The following is a 24,410-nucleotide window of genomic DNA, read 5'->3' as shown; positions in this document are numbered from 1 at the left end:
GCTTCCCCAGTGACGCAGTGGTTGAGAGTCCGCCTGCCGATGCAGGGGACGCGGGTTCGTGCCTGGTCCGGGAGGATCCCACATGCCGCGGAGCGGCTGGGCCCATGAGCCATGGCCGCTGAGCCTGCGCGTCCGGAGCCTATGCTCCACAACGCGAGAGGCCACAACAGTGAGAGGGCTGCGTACCGCAAAAAAAAAAAAAAAAAAAATTAATAGTTATAACTCAGCACTGAATATCTAACTAGAAAGCGTTCTCAGGGTAGCCGTGTGTAGGTTAAAATATGCTCTAAGTTGGATGGCAGTAGACCATTGGGAAATCTGTGCCAGTCTGTGCTTAAAATACGCCAGCAGTTATCGGGGTATTGTAAGAATGAAGAGTCAGTGACCTCCTCCCCGCGGACTGCCTCACTCTTTTTCCTCTCTGTGCTGATTACTGGGCACAGTCGATTCCTGTTAAGAGCATAAATGTCACTCTGGACTCAAATCCAACATTACAGCTCACAGCTGAAGTGTTTCCAGACCCAGTTATAAACCTCTTTGCTCTCATTCACACTTGTGAAAAGTCCTGCTCTGAGATGCAAAGGTCCCTGCAGTCTCACAAGGATATTCTCATACTGTTGATTCTGCATTAGAAAATGAGAAACTATTGATATTTTCAGGGTGTGCTGTGAGGCTAGAACAAAAGCTCAATGGCAGATTCTTACTTGATACAAATATCCCAAGCAGTTCATAATTTGTCATTTAAAAGGAAAAGAAAAAAGATGGTGAATTTTTGGATTCACCAAGGTTGATTCCTTCCTTGGTGAATCCAAAAATCCCTCTTGAAAAAAAAAATGCTTTGAAAGTGTTCAGTTACTTTTCCTATTAAGTACAATATTTCAGAACAATATTCAGTCCACCTCCAGATAGAAAATTATGATCCCTGTTCTGTATGATGCTTAAAAACAATATAAATCCAAGTGCTAAATAAAGGACTGGCTTTAAATTGAAGATTCAAAAGTTGCATTTTATTTTAGGTTTCAGAAATGTAACATCTCTATATAACTAAATACTGTTTCTCTTAGAATAATAAAAGGATGGTCATCTTAATTCAGGAAATTGTGAAGAAAATGCAATGGAATATCACTCTATTCTTTCAGCTTTCAGTGGGAGAACAAGATGCTGCAAAGGTTAAGTTAATTTGGGGCATTACCCCTGAGTATGTAGCTGATTAGGTATGCAGAGGTCCTCATTACAAATTAGTCTCTCCTGTGAAGCTGGCACTGAAGGGAGGGGCTTTGAGGACTCCGGGAAACCTCAGAAATTCCACAGAGTGGGGCACAGTAAAAAGCAATTAGAAACAAAAGGGAACCACAAAAGAAAGTTTGCCCTGAGCATTTTACTGAGGAAATGGGCCTGAAGAAGAGAATTCTGTTTATACAAATAAATAAAGCTTCAATGTTTAACATACACATATGGGTGTATTCACCATCCAGAAACACAGCGAAGCATGAAGATAGGTCATAGAAACCAAGCTGCCTGAGAGCAGATGCTTTGTAACCTGAGCAGTGGTGTCCAGACTAGGTGCCTTTGTCCCTGGGCAGGAGAAGAAGGTGATTACAACACTGAAGAGAAGCTGGGGAGGGTGGGACTTCAGCTGCCTGGGACCAGGCTGAAGCCCCGAGCTCACATTTTGATATCTGAAAAGCCTTCCTAAAATGAAGCACTTATTGGATTTCTTGCCTCCCTGGTTAGCCAGTGAAGACTCAGTATATTTACCTTCTTTCTGTGTGCTTTCATCTTTCATTAAAATTATGTGTGAATAGACCTCTCTAAAGCTCTGTAAAGTACACCATCAGAAAATCCTCTAGATTCTAGAGTCCAGAAAGAGGTTGGATCCGTATCTCTTATAGAAATATAATCGCCTTAACAGAGGTGCATTACCCTGAAGACCTCCCACAGCCCCTTTGAAGTCTGCGGCTGGCCAGATCCATCATCTTTTTATCTTGACTCAGTGGAAGAAGAAGTACAGTTTGGGCTGCAGGTTGGAACCTGTGGCCACCCGCAATACAGCCTGCATCGATGGGACCCCAGTGCGGCCTCCAGTTAGGAAAGCAGGGCTTCTTGCCACCCACGGAAGAGAAAGAAATGACCATCCTTTATCTTTTCTTCTTTGTTTAGCTTGGCTGGACATACGATGTGAAATCTTAGTATCAGGACAGAAATCCCCGCTGATGCCCTCATTTCAGCCTAAGAGCCTGTGTCCTGACCTGCCTGTCTTTCTAGCTCTCTGGTCCCCCTCTTGGCATTCATTGCACCGTGTTCTTTTCTGTGTCTGCTGTCACCGTTGTCCTGAAGCTGCTCTTGATAAAATCAGCAACAAATTTTTCTACTTGCCCAAACCAGGGGTTTCACCCAGGAAACACAGTAAAAGTAGCGGCCACTCCTATGTGTGCCAGCCGCTGTGCCAGGCACAGATTTTTAGGCCTTTTTAGTCCTCCTGGCATCAGGCACTGCTCCCACCTTCTAAGGAGTCTTCTTCTGGACTTGTGATACTGCTGTCAGGTTTCAGATTCCTTCATTGACTCTTCTTACCCATTTCTTAAGTATTAACCATCCCCTGAGGGATGATTCTTAGACCTCCTCTAGTTCACTCTTTGAGCCACTTTATCTGCTTCCATATCCTCAGCCACCCCCTCAATGTGGTTGGATTTCCAGATCTGAAAATGCTTATTTCCAGTTTTCTAGTGGACATCCCCACAGGATTATCACATTCGAGAGGGTTTCATGCGAACGCACATCCCCCTCCAGGGTTCCTATCTCGGCTGATGGCCTCTTTGTCCGCGGTCCTCCCGCTCACCCATCTTCTGTCCGGATCAGTCAGCAGGTCCTCGTGATTCTTCTTTATCAGAATGGTGGCCCCCCCTTCCATTCTCCAGAGCATCTACTTCAACTCAGGTGCTTAGGTTCTCTCAATTGAATTTACACCACAGCTTCCTGCCTCCCTGCATTCAGCCTCTAGCTATTCCAGTCCATCCAACCACCAGAACTATCTTTTTGCAACAGAGATCTGATCCTACTTAAAAGCTTCCAGTGGATCCCAGCTTGGTGGAGTAAGTCACAGTCTTCCAAACCTATTGTACCAGCCTCATCTCCCACCAATTACCCAAAACCACTATATTATTTCTCATTTCCAGATGTTTATGTGTGTGTTGATTCTGCGGCTAAAACAGCCTCTGTGTCCTCTTCTGCCACATGGAAAATTCCTATCCAACCTTTAAGAGCCAGGTCGGTCACCCCTAGCGGGCAGCCGGTGTTAGTTGAATGAATGGATGAGGACTTGCCCACCTCCTCGTGCAGAGTGAGGCTCTCCCTGCTCAGCACTCTGGAAGCATTCTGTTCACATCTCTGTCCCATTTGTCACCATTTGCATTATAGCTGCTCTCCGTATCAGACCAAGCCAGGAACGGTGACGTGTGCTTCATGTGCCCCTTCCTCTCCCTCTCCCATGGCAGACGTTCCCAACCCTCTTTACGACAGAGCCCAGACACAGGCTCAGAATCCTTCTCAACACGGCACTAGACAACCACTCTCAGCAGACCGGAGTCTGCACACAGTCTGAGGTCTGTGTGACATCCCCCAAAGAAGACTCTGCATTTTTCCAGCACATGGGCCGCCTACCCAGTATAACCACTCAATTGCTCAATGAATGAGAAATGGGTTTTTCTCTTTTCTTTAGGGGGTTTTACTTGATACTACATGAAGTGTTGGTATTTTAACCTTGGGTTAGGTGTATATTATTTCATGTTACAGATAGATCTGTCCACGAGAATGTATTCACAGCAAGAGATGAGCGAGGTGATTTGTTAAAACCCATTGTTACTCTTTGCAAAGAATTCTTCACACACACACACACACACACACACACACACACTCACACTCCACCAAACCACTGCCTGTTCCTTCCCCGTCTCTACAGATTCAGCCCACGGCCTTGCCTTACAGTCTGCACACTGCATGTTATTTCCTCTAGCCTTGCCTTCACTTAATCTTGCACATTGTTAAGAGTTGGTTGGATAAAGCATTAAAAAAGATAAAAGTAGCCTTACATTCCAATTTCATAATATCTCTTTTCGGCAATCACAAAAGAAAACTGTTGAGTCTGGGTAATTTTAAAACTAGTTAAAAAGCACTTCGAGGGAGCTGCTTTTTTCTATACTGTATGAAACAGTTAATATTAAATAGTAATACTCTCATTAATCCATTCTCTTTGTCTTTGACGCGGATATAGTAGCTATCAAAAAGATGTGTCAAAAACAACCAGGAAAATGTGAAGCACCTTTTCCATGGCTCAAGTGAAAGATGAAATATAATTATCATTATTGAGTTCAATGAGTTTCATTCACACTATCCAACCTTCTTTCATTCTGGTCACATTTTCAGAGTTTAAAAATGGAAAATGGTTAATAATAAATGAAGAAATCAAGAAAGTTCATATTTTTCTCGGTTTCCTTAATATACATAAGACAGCTGGTTGTGGAACACTCAAAGCAGAAGACTGTTGCATGTCAGTCATCAGATGACTGGGCAATGCAATAAACAGAACGATGAGAAAACAGTAGAAGCAGAGGAGAGACAGGGTCTGGAAAAGCCTGCAGTGATCTCTAAAATAACAGTTTCCCTGCATCAACATATATCTGTAGAGCCTATTCTCTTTACCGTTTAATGAGTCTGTGCTGTCTGTGAATTACTGAAATGGTTTCCTCTCACCTTTTTATGTATTTTCTCTCCTATTATGTTCTCACCTGTCTTGTCTGGAAAATCCATCAGGCTAACTGTCAGGTAGGTTCTTCTTGATGTTTAATGTGATTATTAGGAGTATCCACAGCAGGAAATGAAGTAAACAGACTGTGAGTGACCTGTGATGAATGATGAAACTAACCAGAAAAGGCAGTTGCTAAATTACAGAGAAACTTTTTGCAGATGCATAAAACTGTAGAAGCTGCAAACTGTAAGCACATTCAGCCATTGTGAACATCTATCGTAAGAACTTAGCCTAAGGGATTACAGCAGCTCTGAATGATAAAGTAGGTTGCCTGCACTGTCCGGTTTTGCTGTGGCTGAAAATACAGCCTGCCCCCAGAGGGCTCAGTTGTCATGGAGTGGTATTATATCCTATGTGGCCATGAGCAGTTCTGCTGTAAACTATCAGCTTTTATAGATTTGGCCAGGTCCAAGAAAAATTCACAACGATGTTTTTTGTTTTTTGTTTTTTTGTGGTACGCGGGCCTCTCAGTGTTGTGGCCTCTCCCACTGTGGAGCACAGGCTCCGGACGCGCAGGCTCAGCGGCCATGGCTCACGGGCCCAGCCGCTCCGCGGCATGTGGGATCTTCCCGGACACACAAACCCGTGCCCCCTGCATCGGCAGGCGGACTCTCAACCACTGCGCCACCAGGGCAGCCCCACGATGTTTTTTTTTTAAAGATCTTTTTGATGTGCACCATTTTTAAAGTCTTTATTGAATTTGCTACAATATTGCTTCTGTTTTTATGTTTTGGTTTTTGGGCCACGAGGCATGTGGGATCTTAGCTCCCCGACCAGGGGTCAAACCCACACCCCGTGCATTGGAAGGCAAAGTCTTAACCACTGGACCACCAGGGAAGTCCCCACAATGATGTGTTTTAGATCCCTGTTTTAAGTACGTATTCAGGCATGCCTTGTGCCTTGAAGAAAGAGACTAGGAAGAAATGGGGAGAGGTGGCATGTATTTTGTTAATGCTAAACTCATCCTTAGAGTTCAATCTGACGTGGCTTAACTCTAGTCAAAAGAATAGTTGTTTGAAATTGCATAGGGGACAGAGCTGTTCATTTCTCCCCTTGGGGTCAGGGAAAGGGCGTATTCCTTCACCCACATGGAGCAGCGGAACAAGCTCTTTTTAGATCCTCAAGTGCAAAGCAGATACTTTATAAACCCAAACCGTAGCTAAGCCCAGGAGGAGAGACATACATTTAAATTAGAGTGTGTTTGGTGTGTGTTTGATGTGTGTGTGTGTGTGTGTGTATTGTTTTTAGCTTGAGCTCATTTTTATCTTTCAAGAGAAAGAATTATGTGCTGCAGTTGCCATGGAAGACAGACTGCTCTAATAGCTTTCTAATTTTAATTTCAGAAGTCTACAGAGCAAATGAAGAAGGTCCCTACTATTATTCTTTCAGTCTCTTATAAAGGAGTCAAATTTATTGATGCAACAAATAAGGTGGGTACCACACCTCTCTTTGGTTTAGACGCCAGATACAGTCCTGAGTAAATGATCTAAAATCCGTTGCTTCCCATCATACCCAACCTCCCCCATTTTAATCACTCCTCACCCCTGACTTTCATGATCCCTAAAACAACTGTACACACACTCACACACACACTCACACACACACACAGGGGGGCACATCGCATTTGGGGGCTTGATCTAGGATTCCTACACATACTTTGCTTTCACTTTTCCCTGGTACCTTCCTTAGTAGACTGTGGCCACTCAGTATCTGGCACGTCCCTTTGGATCCAGAGAATATTAAAACAGAAAAAAAATCATGTCTAGTGTGAAAATGTACCAGTGTCATCATTCCTCCACCAGAGGAAGTGTATGTTACCAGGTGAAGGGCTAGAACATTTGTCTTTTCATTGCTCCAGAGATAGGCCTGTCCTTTCTTTTGATGTATGTAATGAATACCTGACACAGGGAACCCATGCTCTGGCGTTTACATCATATAATTGCATTTCGTTCTCAACTATTGAGATGGAAGCGAGGGTTCCAACCGTATTGTTTTCTTAAGAGACACAATCAGAAAAGAAGCTGAGGCCGTGCTGTGACTCTGCGGTGACTTTGTGCTCACAGTGGGAACAGCTTGTGGGCCCTGAGGTCAAGTGTAGACATCTGGGTTGCATTTTACTTAGAAAGTGTCCTTTCTTGGCAAAGGTGACAGAGTGCAGGTGCTAGACTAGAAAACTCGGGTATGACCACTGTCACCCTCCATAAATTCAAACCTGACCTGCTCCTCCTCCAGAACCCCCAAATGTCCTGCATTTTCGTCTTACGTCCTTCCAACCAAAAAAGTGTAGAAATAGGGGAAACGAGGTGATGCCCGTTGGTAAACACCATTTGTTTTCTGGACTGCCTACCTAGTCCTCCCAGCTGGACCCACTCCACTCTGGAGAAAGGAAACAAAAGTCATGAAACAGGTGAATTTAAACAATGGAAATTTAGGACCACGGCAGCTGGATTTAGATCCCGGGAAACGTCCCGTGGGCAGTGACCCTTGACCGTCTGTAATAAACCTGAGCTTCTGAATCGACCAGTTCAAAGCCTTCCCAGTTTGTTTTCTGTAATGAAGAAGATGGCCATGTCAGCAGTCCAATAAGGCCAAGCTCCCCAAGTCTACTTAGAGCCACCTCCCAGGTTTAGAAGCAGTTCTGAAACTCAAGCCGAAAGCTGGTAACTCAGTCTGGTCGTGCTAGTTGATGACACCCAAAGCACACTCAGAGTCAGATGCCTTCCGTGGAATGATGCTCCAACCCGGCAATATGTCATTGACAGTTACTGCCGTCAGATTACAGTTATGGAAACTCTGATCAGAAAAATCCCAGTTGATTTGCTTTTTTATTTCTTGGAAGCAACTTTAGGTGCTGGTGCACAAACTTCCTTTAGCCCTAGATTATAGTCAGTTGGCTTTAAAAGTTTCTAAACTTTATGGAACTCTGACTGAAGATAGCATTGCTTTCACTGTTATCTAAATTTCAAGAAAGGCTTTGGCATTTGGATTTTTTTTTTAACCTAACCTGGAGCAACTGTCTCTACCCCATTTGCACTTGAAAAACATGAATGGCAGTATGTTATTAGCTTATGAGTCTGACACTCTCTTAGATTAACAGCCTTAGCAGGCTTGGATTCTGACAGTTTCTGAGCAAGTGGTATTTGGCCTGAGAAGTTTCCAGAGTCTTAAGGCTGTCATCCTATGAAGCTGGTGGTATGACTGGGTGCGTCTGTATTAACTGCATCCTCTCTAACCCACTCTGCACCATCAGAGGAAGGAGAGAGCGCTATGGGCCCTGTGGCATTTTGCTTACAGACACATCAAGGGCCCTAGATCTTGATCTCCCAGACTTTGAGGGAATGCTTCTGCTTCAGTCGCCAGTACTTAGATGAGTTATTCATAGATCTCTGCTCACTAATGACTACTCTGGAAATCTAAGCAATGAAAGATACGCAAAAGATAATTGTGTGAATAAAGACACTAAATAAAGAAGGCCCGCATTTCTTTCAAGCCCTTGCAGTGTGGTCCTCAGCCTGTTTTCAGAATCCAGAGCAAAGGCAAAGTGCATATGTTGGTAGCAGGTGGAACCAGCCTCTCTGTGACTATATGACAACGTGTGCCTGGCTGTTTTAGGAATTTGGGGACATCGACTTCAACACTGGGGCTGCACAGGGTCCCCATCCCAGTGTCCTGTGACGTAGTGACCTACCCCAGTCTAATGGTGGATAGGGAGAGGGTGGGTGACTCGGGGCCGTGGTCTAGGAGTTAGTGTGTGAGAAGCCTAAAGCAGAGAGCTTGTATTAGAAGGTGGAAGAAAGAAACGGTGTAGAGCTGCGTTGGTGGAGTTTGGGGAAGGCTGAGAAACACCACCAGCCAGGGCTGAAGGCCTGGTTTCAGGGGGCGCAGAGGAGCCAGTGTTGAAGAGCCTTCCTCAGGTTGTGGTATGAAAGGAACTGTGCTCATCCAGCAGTGTCTGCAGTGGCATCGTGCGTGCCACTTGGTCCTGTACAAAGACCAGCCTCTAAATTAAGACCCACAGCAGGAAAGGAGCAGATTGATAAACTCCAGGTCCTGCTTTCGGTTTGTACCAGAGATTCCTCCCCTGGGAAGCATCTGGGGGGAACCACTTTGATTTGAAGTGAAGGACTTGTGACGCATAGACATCTGTGAAGACCTCACAGTTTGTGGTGCTTGTGAGCACTAAGCCTGTAGTAAGACACAACCAGAAGTCACAGCTTATTGTTCATGTTTGATGCTTTCTTTTTTTTCAGATGCTCATCATTTTTTTAAATTTATATTTATTTATTTATTGGCTGCGTTGGGTCTTCGTTGCTGCACACGGGCTTTCTCTAGCTGTGGCGAGTGGGGGCTACTCTTTGTCGCGGTGCACGGACTTCTCATTGCAGTGGCTTCTTTTGTTGCAGAGCACGGGTTCTAGGCACACAGGCTTCAGTAGTTGTGGCACACGGGCTCAGTAGTTGTGGCTCGCAAGCTCTAGAGCGCAGGCTCAGTAGTTGTGGCGCACGGGCTTAGTTGCTCCGCATTATGTGGGATCTTCCCGGACCAGGGCTCAAACCCATGTCCCTTGCATTGGCAGGCGGATTCTTAACCACCGCGCCACCAGGGAAGTCCCCTGTACTTTATTGTTAACCGGTCCTCTCCTAACCGCCGCATCTCTGTAACCCTACCCTGGTCAGATAGAGGGGGTGTTCATCCTGCACTGGACGTAATCGAAGGCCTCAGACCTTCACTAAGTGACTGCCCTGCAGTCACACAGCTAGCTGGTCATGGAGAAGGACTAAAACTTAACTTTCCCACTCCCTAACCTAACGCTTTTTCACTTTCACTTCATGCGACCTTCCACCAGTCCGTTTGACATGCAGTGGATGCTTAATTAGGTGTTAATGACTTTTCCCCTCCTTTTAGCCCCCATTAGACTGTGTGAAAGATGTACCCTCCAGCAAAGCACTTCTTTCCTTTTACTCTAATATAAAGTACCAGCTTTGGCTGAGTTCATGGGGAAGGGTTAGGTGCCTAGCTGTAAACTTGTAAACCTGTTACCTAGCAACCTGGGAAATGAATTGAATCACTAAACCTGGTAAGAAGGAAGAAGCGGAAAATGAACTTGAATTAAAAATGGAACTTGGATTAGATCTATACTAAAATGTTACAGGTAAATCACACCAGCTTTCTGTAGATCCGTAGCCCAGAGGTACGTCAGCATGGCATTCTGCCAAGAGGGCTGCAACTGCTTAGCTCCAGACCCATCTTCAGATCAGCAGGGTCTTCCAAGAAGCGACACCGTCCGCACATCCAGTGCCTGGCTGAGGGTGGGTTGCATTTTGCCTTCCTGCTGTGACCCCCTCCTCAGTCTTCTCATCCAGCTAGATTAGGAACAATGCAGTGCCTGGGTTGGTTTGTTAGTTTGTTTTTAATTTACTTATTTTATTTATTTTTGGCTGCGTTGGGTCTTCATTGTTGTGCGTGGGCTTTGTCTAGTTGTGGCGAACGGGGGCTACTCTTCATTGCGGTGCGCGGGCTTCTCATTGCGGTGGCTTCTCTTGTTGTGGAGCATGGGCTCTAGGCACTCGGGCTTCAGCAGTTGTGGCACATGGGCTCAGCAGTTGTGGCTCGTGGGCTCTAGAGCGCAGGCTCAGTAGTTGTGGTGCACGGGCTTAGTTGCTCCACAGCATGTGGGATCTTCCCGGACCAGGGCTCGACCCGTGTCCCCTGCATTGGCAGGTGGATTCTAAACCACTGCGCCACCAGGGAAGCCCAGTTTGTTTTGAATGTCAGCTTCAAACAGGGCTTATGCTATTTTTTTAGGCACAGATTAACTTGGAACTTTTGCCTAAACAAGTGCCAGTTGTTTTTTATAGCACATGTTTCTAAAAAGCTCAGAGTCAAGTTAAGAGTGTGTGCTGTCCTCATCTGCACCACCCTCTCTGCAGGTCTCCTCCAGGTAGCCCCCGACCAGGCTGCTGCCTCTATGTGGGGTGCTCTCTGGACGGGTGCTGCATTGTCTCCCTCATAAAAGGCCTGGCCTGTGGAGGAGACTCAGAGAAGGGCCCTACCTGTCGTAGTCAGGAGTGAGGGAAGCAGGGAGAGGCCAGTTTCTAGGCCCATCACTTCGTTATCACACCCCCTTCTGAGACCGTCTCTGTTAATTGGCTGAACCAAACAAGTCTCTTCTACACCCACCAGCCAGATACCTCTTTAGCTATTTCTCTACATGATGAAAGGCAACAGACAAGAAAAAGAACCACTCCCTGCTGAAGGGTACTGAGCTGCCACATTTTCTAGCCAAAGAAGTGACAGGGTGACCCCAGTCCTGGCTTGAGCCTTTTTAAAGCCCTCGTCTCCTTAGAAGGTGCTTACATGTGGAGGCTCAGCTGCATAAAGGCGTCCACTGTAAACTGAGGAACATCACCTGTACCTCATGATGATGTCAGCTTTTAATGTATGGAGGAGCCACTAATGACAGGGTGGAAAGAATGTATCCTTCCTTGACTTCTCCAAGGAGGAAACTGTGCAGTCTCCATCCTGTCTCCAGCTGTAGTATCCTTAGTCTTGGAATCGTCGTACACATGGAGAACTAGCCTCACTGCTCTGCAGAGGTGGGCAGTGCAGACTGATGGCAGTGTCTCAGTGTTGCCTAATGCACATTTGTGTGCCCCATGCACAGTGAGGCTAAGCAAACCGAAGGTCAGAGTTCGGAGCAGAGAAAGGTTTATTGCAGGGCCAAGCAAGGGGAACGGGTGGCACATGCCCCCCAAATCTCCAAGCTCCTCAAAGGGTTTCAGCAAAACATTTTTAAAGGCCAGGTAAGGGAGGGGCGTCCCAGGGTATGTGATCAGCTCATGCACAGTTTTCTGATTGGTTGATGGTGATCAATCCTTAGGCACTGGAAGGTCTGGGGGCTACGTGCTCATGATCATCAGTAGTTAATTTCTTCCTTTTTGTGGTGGTTTTGAGCCTCTGAAAAACTCAGGGAATATGCATGAGATACTATTATCTGGGTACTTCTGAGAGGAGGTGCAGCAGAGGACATGAGGGAGGGGTATGTCCTGAGAAGGCCGCTGCTCAGTTACATCAGTAGTGAGATCCCAGGTCCTCACCACATTCTAGCACCACGGATATATTAGGAAGTTCTGTTCAAAATACCTCCCTACACAGTCCATTGCTATGAATTCATTTAAAAGCAAATTTTTAAAGTGCCAATTAGGATGACTGAGTGCCAATAACGTGAGTTATTCTTAACTGATTGTAGAATGTCTGTATTAGCTTGCCTTTCCTCTAGTTTAGACCATGGGAACAGAGGAATTAAAGTTTCAGCAGTGGGAGAGGAGGCTGATTTGGGGACATGGAGCAACACAGAGGAGGGCAGGCCTCGGAGTTTAAAAGACAGCCCTGGGCTCCTGGAGATTAGAGAAGAGGGGGCCGGTTTCCAGAAAATTGGGAGGGAGGACCCAGAAAGAGGAGAAATGTCTTAGCACTATAGTAAATTACCATAGACTGGGTTGCTTAAACCATGAATATTTATTTCTCACAGTTTTGGAGGCTGGAAAGTCCAAGATGAAGTCACCAGCAGATTCAGTGTCTGATGAGAGCCCCCATTCCCTGCTTCATAAGTGGCCGTCTTTCTGCTGTGTTCTCACACGGCAGAGAGAGCCAGCTAGCTCTCTTGCCTTGTCTTGTAAAGGCACTAATAGCATTCACAAGAGCTCCACCCTCATGACCTAATCACATCCTAAAGGCCCACCTCCAAGCAGCATCACACTGGGGGGCTAGAATTTCAAGATACAAACTTGGGGAGGATGCAAACATGCGGTTCATAATTAAGAGAGATCTCCAAAGATACACTTTGCCTACTTAACAATTTTTCCCTGGGCCACAGTGCTGTCACACACCACTGAAAATTGTCAGGAGTGACATCTTGTGAATTGGCAAGATTCAGGGAATTCAGTGCAATGAAAATCACAGGGCACTTCACTGTTAACACTTTCCCGAGAAGCTGATCAACCTTATGCTAGTAAAAAAGAAAGTCTCAAGAACACAAAATGCCAATTTAGTTAAAATTTGGAGCCAATGCTCTATTTTCAGTAATAGTGGATCCTGGATAGGTGAGACCAAATCCACAGGCTTCCCGAAGTAATAGCAGCCCCCAATTAAAATGATGGCGGAGGCTCTCAGCACCTGCTAACATACCTATAAAGACCACGCAGAGCTCATTAATTTTAAATTTAAGACTCACCGAGCTCCTAATTTAGTTTTCTCCTTGGAGAAATGCTATCTGGATGCCAGAAGAGGATCGGCACCTTCTATTTTGAAACTCTGTCTTGCGATAGGATGTTACTTGTTTATGGGATTCTGATTTCAATTTGAGTTATTTCTGACAGCGCTGCATGTAGCGTCAACATACAGGGTCACTGTGAAGAACGTCTTAATTTAATTTTCTTTTATGTGTTAATTCTGTAATTGCTTACCAACCACGTAGCTCAGTAGAGTGAGGGGCGTGAAGTACTTGCCAGGGGCGCTGGCAGGAAACGGCGTTTTGTAAGCAATTTTAGGCATTGATGGGTATACACGGAGCATTACATTCGCTCAGGTTATTTAAGACTGTGCAGTTACAAAGTAATTAGGGTAACTAAAGCATTGAGGGTTTTAGATCTATGACAACTGCACAAACATAAATGGGATATTGTAAGGTTAAGAAATGTTTGCATGATTATGTGAAATCTTTTGCTTCTGAAATACATCAGTGTATCAAAAGAAGTTTCTGGCTGGGTTTGCAGCCCAGGTGATGCTCCTTGGTTATTCTGTGCTTCGGGATAATGGTACTTAAACCTTTCCTCAGTTACCTCCCACCGATTATTCTTAGAGGCAAGTTGGGATGAGGGGGCTGGCAGGGAGATGGCTTGAAAAAGTGCTAGCCGAGAGAAAAAATGAAATTATGTTCAACCAGTGAGAGAGAGGTGGGGCTGAGAGGTATTGCAACATCAGGCCCAGTTCCACTACCTGCCCTGCATAACTTACACTGTCTTGAGTACTGGTTTCGCCACCTGTGAGCTGATGATGAGGATAACCACAGCACCACTCATGATGATACACAGCGGGTATAGTTAGCAAAGCGTTGTCATCCACGGGGCGCTGCATCTAGCATGCAGCGTGGTGTTTCCCTCATCCCACCCTTACACCTTAGTCTCCACGGAGTCTTCATGAGAGAGCGCCTTGACGCGCCCTCGCCTACCTGCCTTGGCTCTGAGGAGCTAGGGGCCAGGCACAAGACAACAGGTAAAAGATGGTGAGGGATCAGCCTCCCGGCAGGCAGAACAACATGGCAGGTGATCCTTTCCAGACAGAGTTAGCAGGAGGCGGCGCTGACTCTACATGGAAAATGGAAACAGTGAAATGCTTAGTAGTTACTATTTTTTTAAAGTGTCTGCCACCCAGACTGCTTCTGCACACAGCACCATGTGAGAACTGCTGCTCCAGGACAGGACTATTTTAGGTTGTTTTTAATTAAACGAAAGCATTCCTTCCAGACCTGGTGTACCTTTGCCCACAGATAGTGTGTTGAATCACTTTGAATGTTGCTGCTCTAGAACATTCTAGGACGAGGGAAAGCAACTGCTTCCCAGATCATTTGCCTTGGTTCTAAAATATGCTGGTTTGCAGAGGAAAACAACGGTCGTTTGTGTCATTTCTTCCAGAACATAATTGCCGAACATGAAATTCGTAATATCTCCTGTGCTGCCCAGGACCCAGAAGACCTCTCAACATTCGCTTATATCACAAAAGATTTGAAGTCCAATCACCACTACTGTCACGTGTTTACTGCCTTCGATGTGGTGAGTAGCTACCCTCTTTGGACAAACTAAATATTTCCCTGAATATACCTGGACGTTATTGAAAGCCCAGCTTGCAATTTAGGTGCTTGGCTTGTTTACCAAGTTTTAAGGTATACCTGGCGTAAGGTATTTTGCAGACTCAGCTTTTCTGAGTTTTTTCTGTATTTTCGTTCATTCATTAAATTTAGAACTCCACTTCTATCCAGTATCTGAAATGTCATTGCTCAGTTACTAACCTCACTTTTCATATCAGACGAGTTCCTTTCTTTCTCTGGTACCAAAATATAGTAAATGTCTTCCAGCCTTTCTGTTCCTTTGCTATGTCTGCTGGTTTCTTTGGTAGCCATTTCTAAGTAGTAGGGCATGATAGTCTAGGTTTGTTTGGAGGAAAAATAAATTCAGTGCTTCATACAATATTTGTGGTTTTCTATATTGAATAGTAGTTAAATTAGACATTTATAAATAATAATTGGGAACAGCAAGGTTTGGTTCATTTGAATATGGCCCGTATTCAGAAGTTAGTCTTGTAATGACGTCCTTATGGTGTTACACACCTATAGTCCTGTTTGTCATTAAGTCTAAAAACTAGCCCATATATTGCAAACTTGGAAAATGGAAGCAATTCTAGAAAATAACAAGTATTCCTTCTTGTACCTTCAGGATGGTACAAATTGCTCGAGGATAACTCTATTTTAGTACATTGGGCATTCTAAATTTGAAGCAGACAGAACAGAGACAGGTACAACCATGAAATAATTTGTAATCAGAAGAATTCTAAAATGTCACTTTAATATGACAGTTCTGCTCTGCTCAAGTTTTGAAATACACATGTTTAAAGAATTACACAGAAATTGCAGTATAATAGATTCTCGAGAGGCCAGCCCGCAGTTCAATGTCATGGGTAAGACTGCTTGAAGCAATCATTTTTAGTTCTGACAAACTCCCATGGACCAAGGACCACAGTAACCCAGAATTTACCCCATCCTAAGGGATGTTAGGCTCATGCCCAGAACGTTGTATCAGGCTGCGTGTGGCCCATCCCTTTCAAGTTGTGAAGATTGAAAACAGGAAAGAATGCTGTGTGCCTTTAATTTTTTTTTTCTATTTTGAGAGGCATGAGGAGAATAATATACAGGTGGTCTGTGTTAACAGTAAGGACTGCAAAGCCAAACCCTCAAAGGCTGCTCTAGATAGCTCTGGATGCGTTTGTTTGCATGGGATCAACAGTGTTGATTAAAACCATGTCAGCATTTAGGTTTCTGGTGCCTTAGACATAACTTGCCATTCTTGTGAAATGCAATTGTTTCTTTTTTTAAGCATTTTTAAAAATATATTTATTTATTTGGTTGCACCAGGTCTTAGTTGTGGCAGGTGGGCTCCTTAGTTGTGGCATGCAGGCTTCTTAGTTGCAGCATGCATGTGGGATCTAGTTCCCTGACCAGGGATCAAACTTGGGCCCCCTGCATTGCGAGCTCGGAGTCCCAACCACTGCACCACCAGGGAAGTCCCGCAATTGTTTCTTAAAACAGCGAAATTCCATTCTATCCACATACATTTTGGTTTGCATGATACACCTTTCTCTGGGATTTGCCTTGGTGTCATAGAAAGAACAGGCTGCTCAGAGTTCACATCCCAACTCGCTGCCTGCTCCCTGGTCTTAGACGAGTTGCAGGACTTTTCTGAGTCCTGATTTCCTTTGTCTATAAAACAGGCACAGGGATTGTACCTTACAGGTTTTCTTTGGGATTGGAATGAAGGAACGTATGTAGAGCGTTCATAAATAATGCATGTTCAGGGTTTGCTTCCCCCGCACCACCTCTTCTCTCTCCTTGCCTGCTGACCTCACAGTTCACAGCCTGGACTTTTTCTGCTAAAAGACATAAGATAGATTTTCTAGTACTTATGGTCCGAAGTTTTCCCACTGCCCTTGTGAAAGAATTGAAAAAAATAGAAGAAAAAATAAATAAAGTAGAAACAATAGAAAGAAAGCATAGATTCTGTAGGCCTTCTATTGGTATATTGCATCTATATTGTGTTTTCATTGAATGTCAACATTAGTATTCCAGTATTGTCAGGATGAATTCCACCCTGCCCTTGGGTATTGCAGCATTTCTTTCTAAATTGGTTTTAGAGTAATATATAATTTGCCTTCATAAGGGTATCCAAAACATTGTTCTCTATTGAAGCTAAAAATGATGCCCATGGGCCATCTGGCCTCTTGAGTTTTTCAAGCGTGTGTATATGCGACGCCAGAATACAGAAGTGAAATGTGGGGGGAAAATAGTCAACTGTTTAGTTTTAAGATCAACATGATGTTCCTGATACATTTGGAAAACAAGCGGAGAATTGCTTCACCTTTTGTTCTTTCATCCAGATGTTTGATTTAACGTAGACATTCACTAGGTTAGGAGTCCGGTTTCAGCTCCAGAGGATTTTCATCTTACATCACAAATCCACCATTTTAATCCTCTCTAGGTGAACAGTTTGTTTAACTTCAAAAATAGTAACAAAGGCCACCAGCCTTAACGTGGGCCTTCAAGCAATTTTGAGATGCACCAAGCTTTGCTTGCACTAAAAAAAAACCTCTTTGAGCGTGGATTTTGTATCTTTATGTAGGGCAGTTCAATATTCAGTCCAGTCTCGAAGCCTTAAAATTCTTTTGGTATGAACCAGTCCCCCAGGCTGCCCAAATGGCAAAAGAAAAGAATACCTTAAGTATCCATTTAGTCTTTCAGCTGATGTGTATGAGTACATGCACATTTTTAATTGCAGTTATTGCTACTTTGACCTTGTAGATCTTTTATGGGTCACAGGAAGTTTTTATGAATATTTCTTACCACCAAGAAAACCCAATGATGTCTAGAAGGCTTCCAGTTTACGGAGAGTTGGATTTGAAATTCAGAGAATTTTCCCATAGAAATCCTGCGGTCGTGGAAGGGAGGCCCAAGCCCCCCTACTAATATGAGCATGTGAATTTAACATAGTTCCTTGACTCTCGGACCTTGCGGAGCCCTTCATAGGCTCAGACACCGGGAGAGGGTGGAGTGAACCTGGTTTCCCAAGTTCATTTGGCCGTGGTAGCCTCTTTTGGGGAGAGCTTCTCACGGAGGTGGTGTTCTGCAGAACACACTTCGGGAAATGTTACGCTTTATCTTCTCTAAGCTTGTTTCCATGACTTAGAATCTATGCTAAATTCAGCTTGTGATATTTTCAGTTTTTAATGACAGGTAGATGAAAATTTTAAAAGACTAGAGCAGAAAGGGAATTAGGGTTCCCAAGAAAAGCCAGTATGTACCTACCGGCGCGCTCCAGACCTACTCTGCATTCTAGACTCACTATGGTGGCAGCTGATTTCTAGTCACCTCCCCAGTGGGACACATCTCATCCACTACAGAACAAGAGGCTGCCCGACCTCCACCTTCCAGGCAGTGAAAACTTGGGGGAAGAGAGTAGGACCGTGTAGGAAAAAAGAATGTGTTACAAGACCAGGAGTTGTCAGGCTTAAAACAACGGATTCAGCTTTTCTCTTCTCCACTCTTATCTCAAATGAATGAAGGGGAAATCCATGCTGCTGAGATGACAAGAGGGAGAATGAGTATTTCAGCGGCCACCAGATCCCAAGGCTGCAGTGATCATCCTTAAAAGGCCACCGTAGGAAAGAGATCGATACAACCTAGATCATTTGGCAACTCTCATCTTCTATGTATTATTCACTCCGTCTAGATTTCTAGGACATAGAATGGAGATAGGTAGATTAGAAAGATTTTGATGCATTCTCTGCGAGACTGTCAGATTTATTTTAAAAATCTGGGAGGGACCTCATTCCCTAGTTCTAAAATACGAAAGGTTTATTTTGTTTAAATAGCATTAAAAGCCATGACTGCCGCTAAACCCTGGCTAATTCTCACTTCTCTATAAAGAACATGTTTGCAGTCTTTGATAATTTTAACCATGCTCATTTTTCTCTTACTTGCACCTCCCAAATCCTGTCATCTTCAGTGTGTACGGCTTAGACTGGTTGTGGAATGTGTAGAGAATGTCAAAGTCTTGATGCCGGTGGGCGGTGCGTGGGGGAGACGAGGCTCCCTCTTTCCTGTGCCTTCTTGCCTGAATGTGGGCCGTGAAAGGATCTAAACTGGAGAAACAGAGATGACAAAATGCAGGAAACCATGGTCCGCAGGGGGACAGCATTTTATAGTCGTTTCCATCGCTAGGGACCAGCAAACCTAAGCGCAGGGGAAGAACACCAGAGTCGACCACTCTGTCATAATCAGTCTAATGAAAGTGAGATTCCGGAGCCCTTTAATTTTCTCCCGTTTTATTGAGATAAAATTGACATATAACACTGTATTCATTTTAGATGTACAGCATAAGGATTTGATATATGTATTGCTGCAAAATGATCAGCACAATAAGTTAGCATCCATCACCTCACACAGTTACACATTTTGTGTGTGTGTGTGATAAGAACTTTAAGATCTACTCCGTCAGCAACTTTCAAATGTACAATACAGGCATACCTGAAAGATACTGCAGGTTCTGTTCCAGACTACTGCAATGAATCGAATATCACAATAAAGCAAGTCACATGAATTTTTTGGTTTCCCAGTGCATATAAAAAGTATGTGTACACTGCACTGTAGCCTGTTATGTGTGCAATACCATCATGTCTAAAAAAACAATGTACATGCCTTAATTTAAAAATGCTTTTTTGCTAAAAAATGCTAACCATCATCTGAGCCTTCAGCGAGGCATAATCTTTTTGTAATGGTAACATCAAAGGTCTGATCACAGTTCACCATAAGGAATATAATCATAATGAAAAAGTTTGAAATCTTGCCAGAATTACCAAAATGGGACACAGAAACACAAAATGAGTAAATGCTGTCAGAAAGCTGGAGCCAGTAGACTTGCTCAATGCAGGGGGCCACAAGCCTTCAATTTTTTAAAATAGCAATATCTTCAAAGTGCAATAAAACGAGGTACGCCTGTACGGTACTGTTCACTATAGTCACCATGCTGTACATTGCATTCCTAGGACTTATTTGTCTTATAACTGGAAGTTTGTGCCTTTTGACCACTTTCACCCATTTCTCCCTTTCTTAAACTCGGAGATTCTTTTCGTGGAGTAGCATAGGGTTCCGAATGGAAAGTACTTATGGCTTATGTTGCAGAGATTGTCCCACAGAGTGGGAATTTACAAGTGCAAAAGAACTTCCGTTATCATTGATGTTAGTTGACCTCTGACAATGAAATTAATACTGTACGTGGAACTAGGTGGTCTCTTTCATTCTGTTTCTCCTTTTCTCCAACTGAAAATGGCCCTCAACCTGTTGGACTATGATACTATGAAAATAAATGGCAATGTAAGAAAATGCTGAAGTGCATAGAGCCCTTAACATGGGACTGTCACACTCCCTGGCTAGTCTCCCACTTACAAAGTAGCAACCTACACTTAAGTAGAAGCCTTTCCCTGGCCCCTTGCAGCAGCTGAAACTCATCAAGTCAGTGGCAGGAGTGACGGAATAAAAATGGCACTTTGCTGGTGGTCCAGTGGTTAAGACTCTGCGCTCCCAATTCAGGGAGCCTGGGTTCGATCCTTGGTCTGGGAACTAGATCCCGCATGCTGCAACTAAGACCCAGTGCAGCCAAATAAATTAAAAAAAACAAACAAAAAAAAACACGGCAGCACTCCCAGTCCTGTGGCCGTTATATACCACCTCCTCCCCCGCCCAAAAAAAAAAATAGATTAATACTGCTGCTGGGTTACATTTATCCATACCTCCTCTCCGTTGGCATAAACTGTTGAGAATTAACTAAGCCATAAAGCCAAAGGTGGGTGAATATTAAGAGAATAATTGTCACTCTTTTTTCCTCTCATCCCTATTTTTTTGAGGGTTGAGGGGGATGGATGTTATCAGAGCTTTAAATCAATCCCATTTTCTATGAAGTTAGGAAGAAAGTAGTCATTCTGATTTTCTTCACAGGTGGTTTTGCAGCGTTCGTACATGTATTCGTTATAGCCCCCTCCCAAAGAACTGGAAATCAAATGTCATGTCTAGGGGTGACGCCTTTAGAATCAGCCTGGTTTTGAATCCCAGGTCAGCATCTCTTAGTTTCATAGTTTGGGCAAGAATGCCTGTAATCCTCAGTCTCCTCATCTATAAAATAGAGATAACAGCAGTACCCGCTGCCTAGGGTTACTGTAAGGATTCGGTGAGATGACACACGTCCGTGTCTAGCACACGTTCCGTCAGTCTCAGCTTCTAAGGGCAGGAGAGCAGCACCAGCAGTTACGGGGCTGGTTCTGTTTCCCGTCAGACCTGTGTGAGGATTTATGTCCCAGTTTTCGGTTTACAACGTACATTTGATGCGGCAGTATCCCACACCTGAGATGAAAAGTCCAAGTCTGCATAAAATATATTTCTACATTTACTGAGTGCCTGCCGTGAGTCAGGCACACCGCACTGCTCTCCAGGATGTCTGAGTTCAGAGGGAGAATCAAGGACGTAACGAATGGTTGCAGTAAAATCCTGTCTGTGCTCTCCTGCAGTTTTGCTGGCCCCAGCAGGGTGAGGGCTCCCAGAGGAGAGGGACACAGGGGCTGGAAGCTGAACGTTGGGTTTGTATGAACATGTGGGCATCTTGGAGGCCTGACAATTCATTAATGCACTTTGGAAAGATGAGGTGAGGCATTAGGCAGTCGTCTGCCATAAGCAGAGAAAAAGTCATCTTTATCAACTGTCTTGTCCATTTGAGAAAGACTTTCAACAAGCATTAAAACTTGGTAGGTAAGAAGCGTCTTGAATGTGATGAATGCCCCTTTGGAGGTATCACAAGTTGGCGAAGGGTTTACTGTAGCTTCCACTAGGAGCTTGTACTTCTGAAGAGTGGCGAGGAGTTGAAATCCAGCAAATCTCTCTTCTGCACACCCTTTCCCCAAGTCCCTGCCAAGTAACAGGACAAAGACGGATCGTGTTCCCCTTCTGCCCTGGCAGGCCAGCCCCTCCAGCATGGGTGTGAGAGGTCTGCTGTCCAGCCACCGTAGGCTGTGGTTCCATGTGGACAGGCGACCACCGGGCGTGAGTACATGATTGCTACAGAGAACCTGTAACTTTATAAGAAAGCCTTTCTTGGTCTTTCACTGAGCTGATGACACTCATGTACTTGGGGTGAGGCATGACGTGAAACCTTAGCAGATGCAGTGGAATGCTCTGCCACCTTTAAAAATCTGGTTTTTGAAGACCATGTAATGGCATGCAAAAACCATTCATGATTTAATGTTGCGTGAAAAAGTGACTCATGAAACTGCGTGTAAATATCATTCTAATTTTGTTTTTAAATTCACATAAATATTCATATAGCTTATAAAAGTATTTGTGCATATATACAAATGTAAAAGGAAAAGAAACCAAAATGTAGCAGTGGCTATACCCCAGCAGTAGAATTTTGCAGGTGATTTTTAATTTTCTTCTTTATGTATTTTCAAAAATTTCTCCATGTACCCCCGTTATATTTAGAGAGAAATATTAATTTCATTATTCTTTTAGTTAGCTGGAGTTAGCCCTAAAGAAACTATCTGCATTTTATCCAGTTGCTGTGTCAGCCCTGGGCTAGATAGGCATCTTAGCAGAATGCCTGATACTTATTTCTAAATGCTGAAGACCTGTGATTGGGCAGTATGTGTTTCTATAAATATAATCAAGACTTAATCACTGACTTGTACTTGAGAGAACTAAGTAGGTAGAGCTAAGGAATGTCAATGAATTCTGTGAATATGGCCAGAATATTCTCAGTTATTTTTGCCTCAAGACGTGGATGAAGCAAGTTGTAGATGAAACCTACCCTGGCTCTTAAAAAACAAGATGTACAAGCAAAATACAGCCAGAGGAGAAATGTGGCTTCTTTCTGGAGGCCCCACCATAGACCAGTATTGAAAATGCTTTATCTTTAGGCCCAAAGGGCGTGCCCTGCACTGGTTCAGCATTTATTCACAGGATCTACCTGTGGAGAGAAAATAGAAGGGAAGAATCCGCTGTGGCCATCCACAGGCACCCGTATCTTACCCTTGAGGTGCAAGTCCTCTTATCTTAGGAACCTACCGGGCAGCGTCCTTTTTTCAGTTCCTCCAACATTTATTGCACACCTGCTACGTCCTAAGCCCTAGAGATGCAGTCAAATGAGAGGAGAGCCCTCAAGGAGCTCAGCCGGCTGGGGCATTTGGATCTATAAAGAGAAAATCCTAATAAATGCTTTACAGTCAGTGGAGCTGTGCCCATCTGAGCAGGGGCACCTGGCACAGCCTGGGGTGTCGGGGAAGGGGATTCAGAGCAGGCTCCTGGAAGACGTAATACCCCAGGTGAATCTTCAAGGTTGAGCAGTAACTCACCAGGCAAAGGGAGAGGTGGGGAACGGGCATATTGTTAAGAATGAAAGCCATTTAATAATAGACAAAATACTTGGCCATTTAGAATAGTTTTGGGGTGAGCGTTGCTGTGGGGACATCCCCTGTGGTGAAAGCCAGCCCCGTGGTCACTGCACTTCTGTGCACTGGCTGGTGGATTGTTGAGACCTGCAGTCCAGGCTTTGGAGAATGTGCTACTATTTAACATGGCATCAGCTATACATACACCTCTAAACTGAAGCTGTTGTTGGTTGGGTAAAAGACAGACAACAGCGTCTAATCAGAGAACCCTGGAGCTCCCAGTGGAGAGGGACCTAAAGGTCACCAGGACCAAACCCCTTTTAGTGTCATCTCCTCAGTGGCAATGATAGGTACAGAGGCAGGCAGCCCAGGGCAGACTTAGCCCATGCAGGTGATCCAGGCATGGTCTTTACTCCCTGACACTGGTGTAGTAGACCTCTGAGGATCCTCTTAACACCCCGGGCTTCTTTGCACGGATACAGCCCTTTTTTCCTTGAATGTCTGTTTGCACCCTCTTCAGGTGCGGATAGCCTCTGCCGACCTCAGGAATTGCTTCTGCCGGCCCCCGGGAGCCAAAGAATATTCAGGTCCTGTAGCATTCTGAGACTATGGAACACAATTATTTGTTCCTTCAATTTTAGTCACTAAAATGTGGTGTGTTTTTGGTTTTTTGTTTTTTTTAATGCTAATGGAAAGTACCTGCAGGCAGATCAGAATGGTCCACTTGTAAACAGCAGCCTCCCAGCCTAAGCCGGCACGGCCACTCTCCCTGTGCTGTCCCCTCTCTCCTCAGCACACTTCCGCCTTTGTCACTTTAACCAGATGATGTGAGACTCGTGTCTGATGTACCTTGTCAGCCATTTTTTCAGTAAGGGGTTAAACAAAATAAGCTGTCGAATAAATGTTTAAGTGAGCAAACAACCACCATTTATACTATACCTCCTTCCATAAAGGACTTAAGGCAGCCTACATGAATAGGTATGTTAAATCTGAAAATATAGATACACGTGGATCTGAAGTAGGGAAAATACACACTAAAAAGAAGATCAAGACCCAGGGGAAAGTTTTAACATCAACATGCCGACCACAGAATTCTACATTGTTACAAGAACTGAGCCACAGATTTAGCTCTGAGCTTCCTGAAGGTCAAGGCAAGTAGGAAAACACAGTCATTACATGCTTGATATTTCTTGGGTGAGGATACCCCATCCTCTCAGAAGACAAAACTTCAGTGAGAGTGATTCTGAAAGAACTTTTTTTTTTTAATTGAAGCATAGTTGATTTACAGTTTCCGGTGTACAGCAAAGTGATTCAGTTATATATATATATATATATATATATATATATATAT

The 24,410-nt window shown here is 44.2% G+C and overlaps 1 protein-coding gene across 28 annotated transcripts in view; it reads left to right on the top strand.

Moving 5' to 3' along the window:
- ANKS1B (ankyrin repeat and sterile alpha motif domain containing 1B) overlaps positions 1-24,410 on the top strand; it is a 1,179,755-nt gene that overhangs the window by 1,121,385 nt on the left and 33,960 nt on the right. For all 28 annotated transcript variants that reach the window (XM_027107282.1, XM_027107272.1, XM_027107271.1 and 25 more), the window contains 3 exons: positions 4,810-4,821; positions 6,148-6,234; positions 14,497-14,634. In XM_027107282.1, coding sequence (XP_026963083.1) covers positions 4,810-4,821; positions 6,148-6,234; positions 14,497-14,634 — 237 coding nt within the window. The remainder of the gene's footprint in view (positions 1-4,809; positions 4,822-6,147; positions 6,235-14,496; positions 14,635-24,410) is intronic.

The sequence above is a fragment of the Aethalodelphis obliquidens genome, unplaced genomic scaffold (assembly GCF_003676395.1).
Source record: "Aethalodelphis obliquidens isolate GAN/ISIS:26980383/991018 unplaced genomic scaffold, ASM367639v1 scaffold8, whole genome shotgun sequence".
Classification (NCBI taxonomy): domain Eukaryota; kingdom Metazoa; phylum Chordata; class Mammalia; order Artiodactyla; family Delphinidae; genus Aethalodelphis; species Aethalodelphis obliquidens.
Note: the sequence above shows the minus strand (reverse complement) of the source record. Positions and strands in the feature narration are given on the sequence as shown.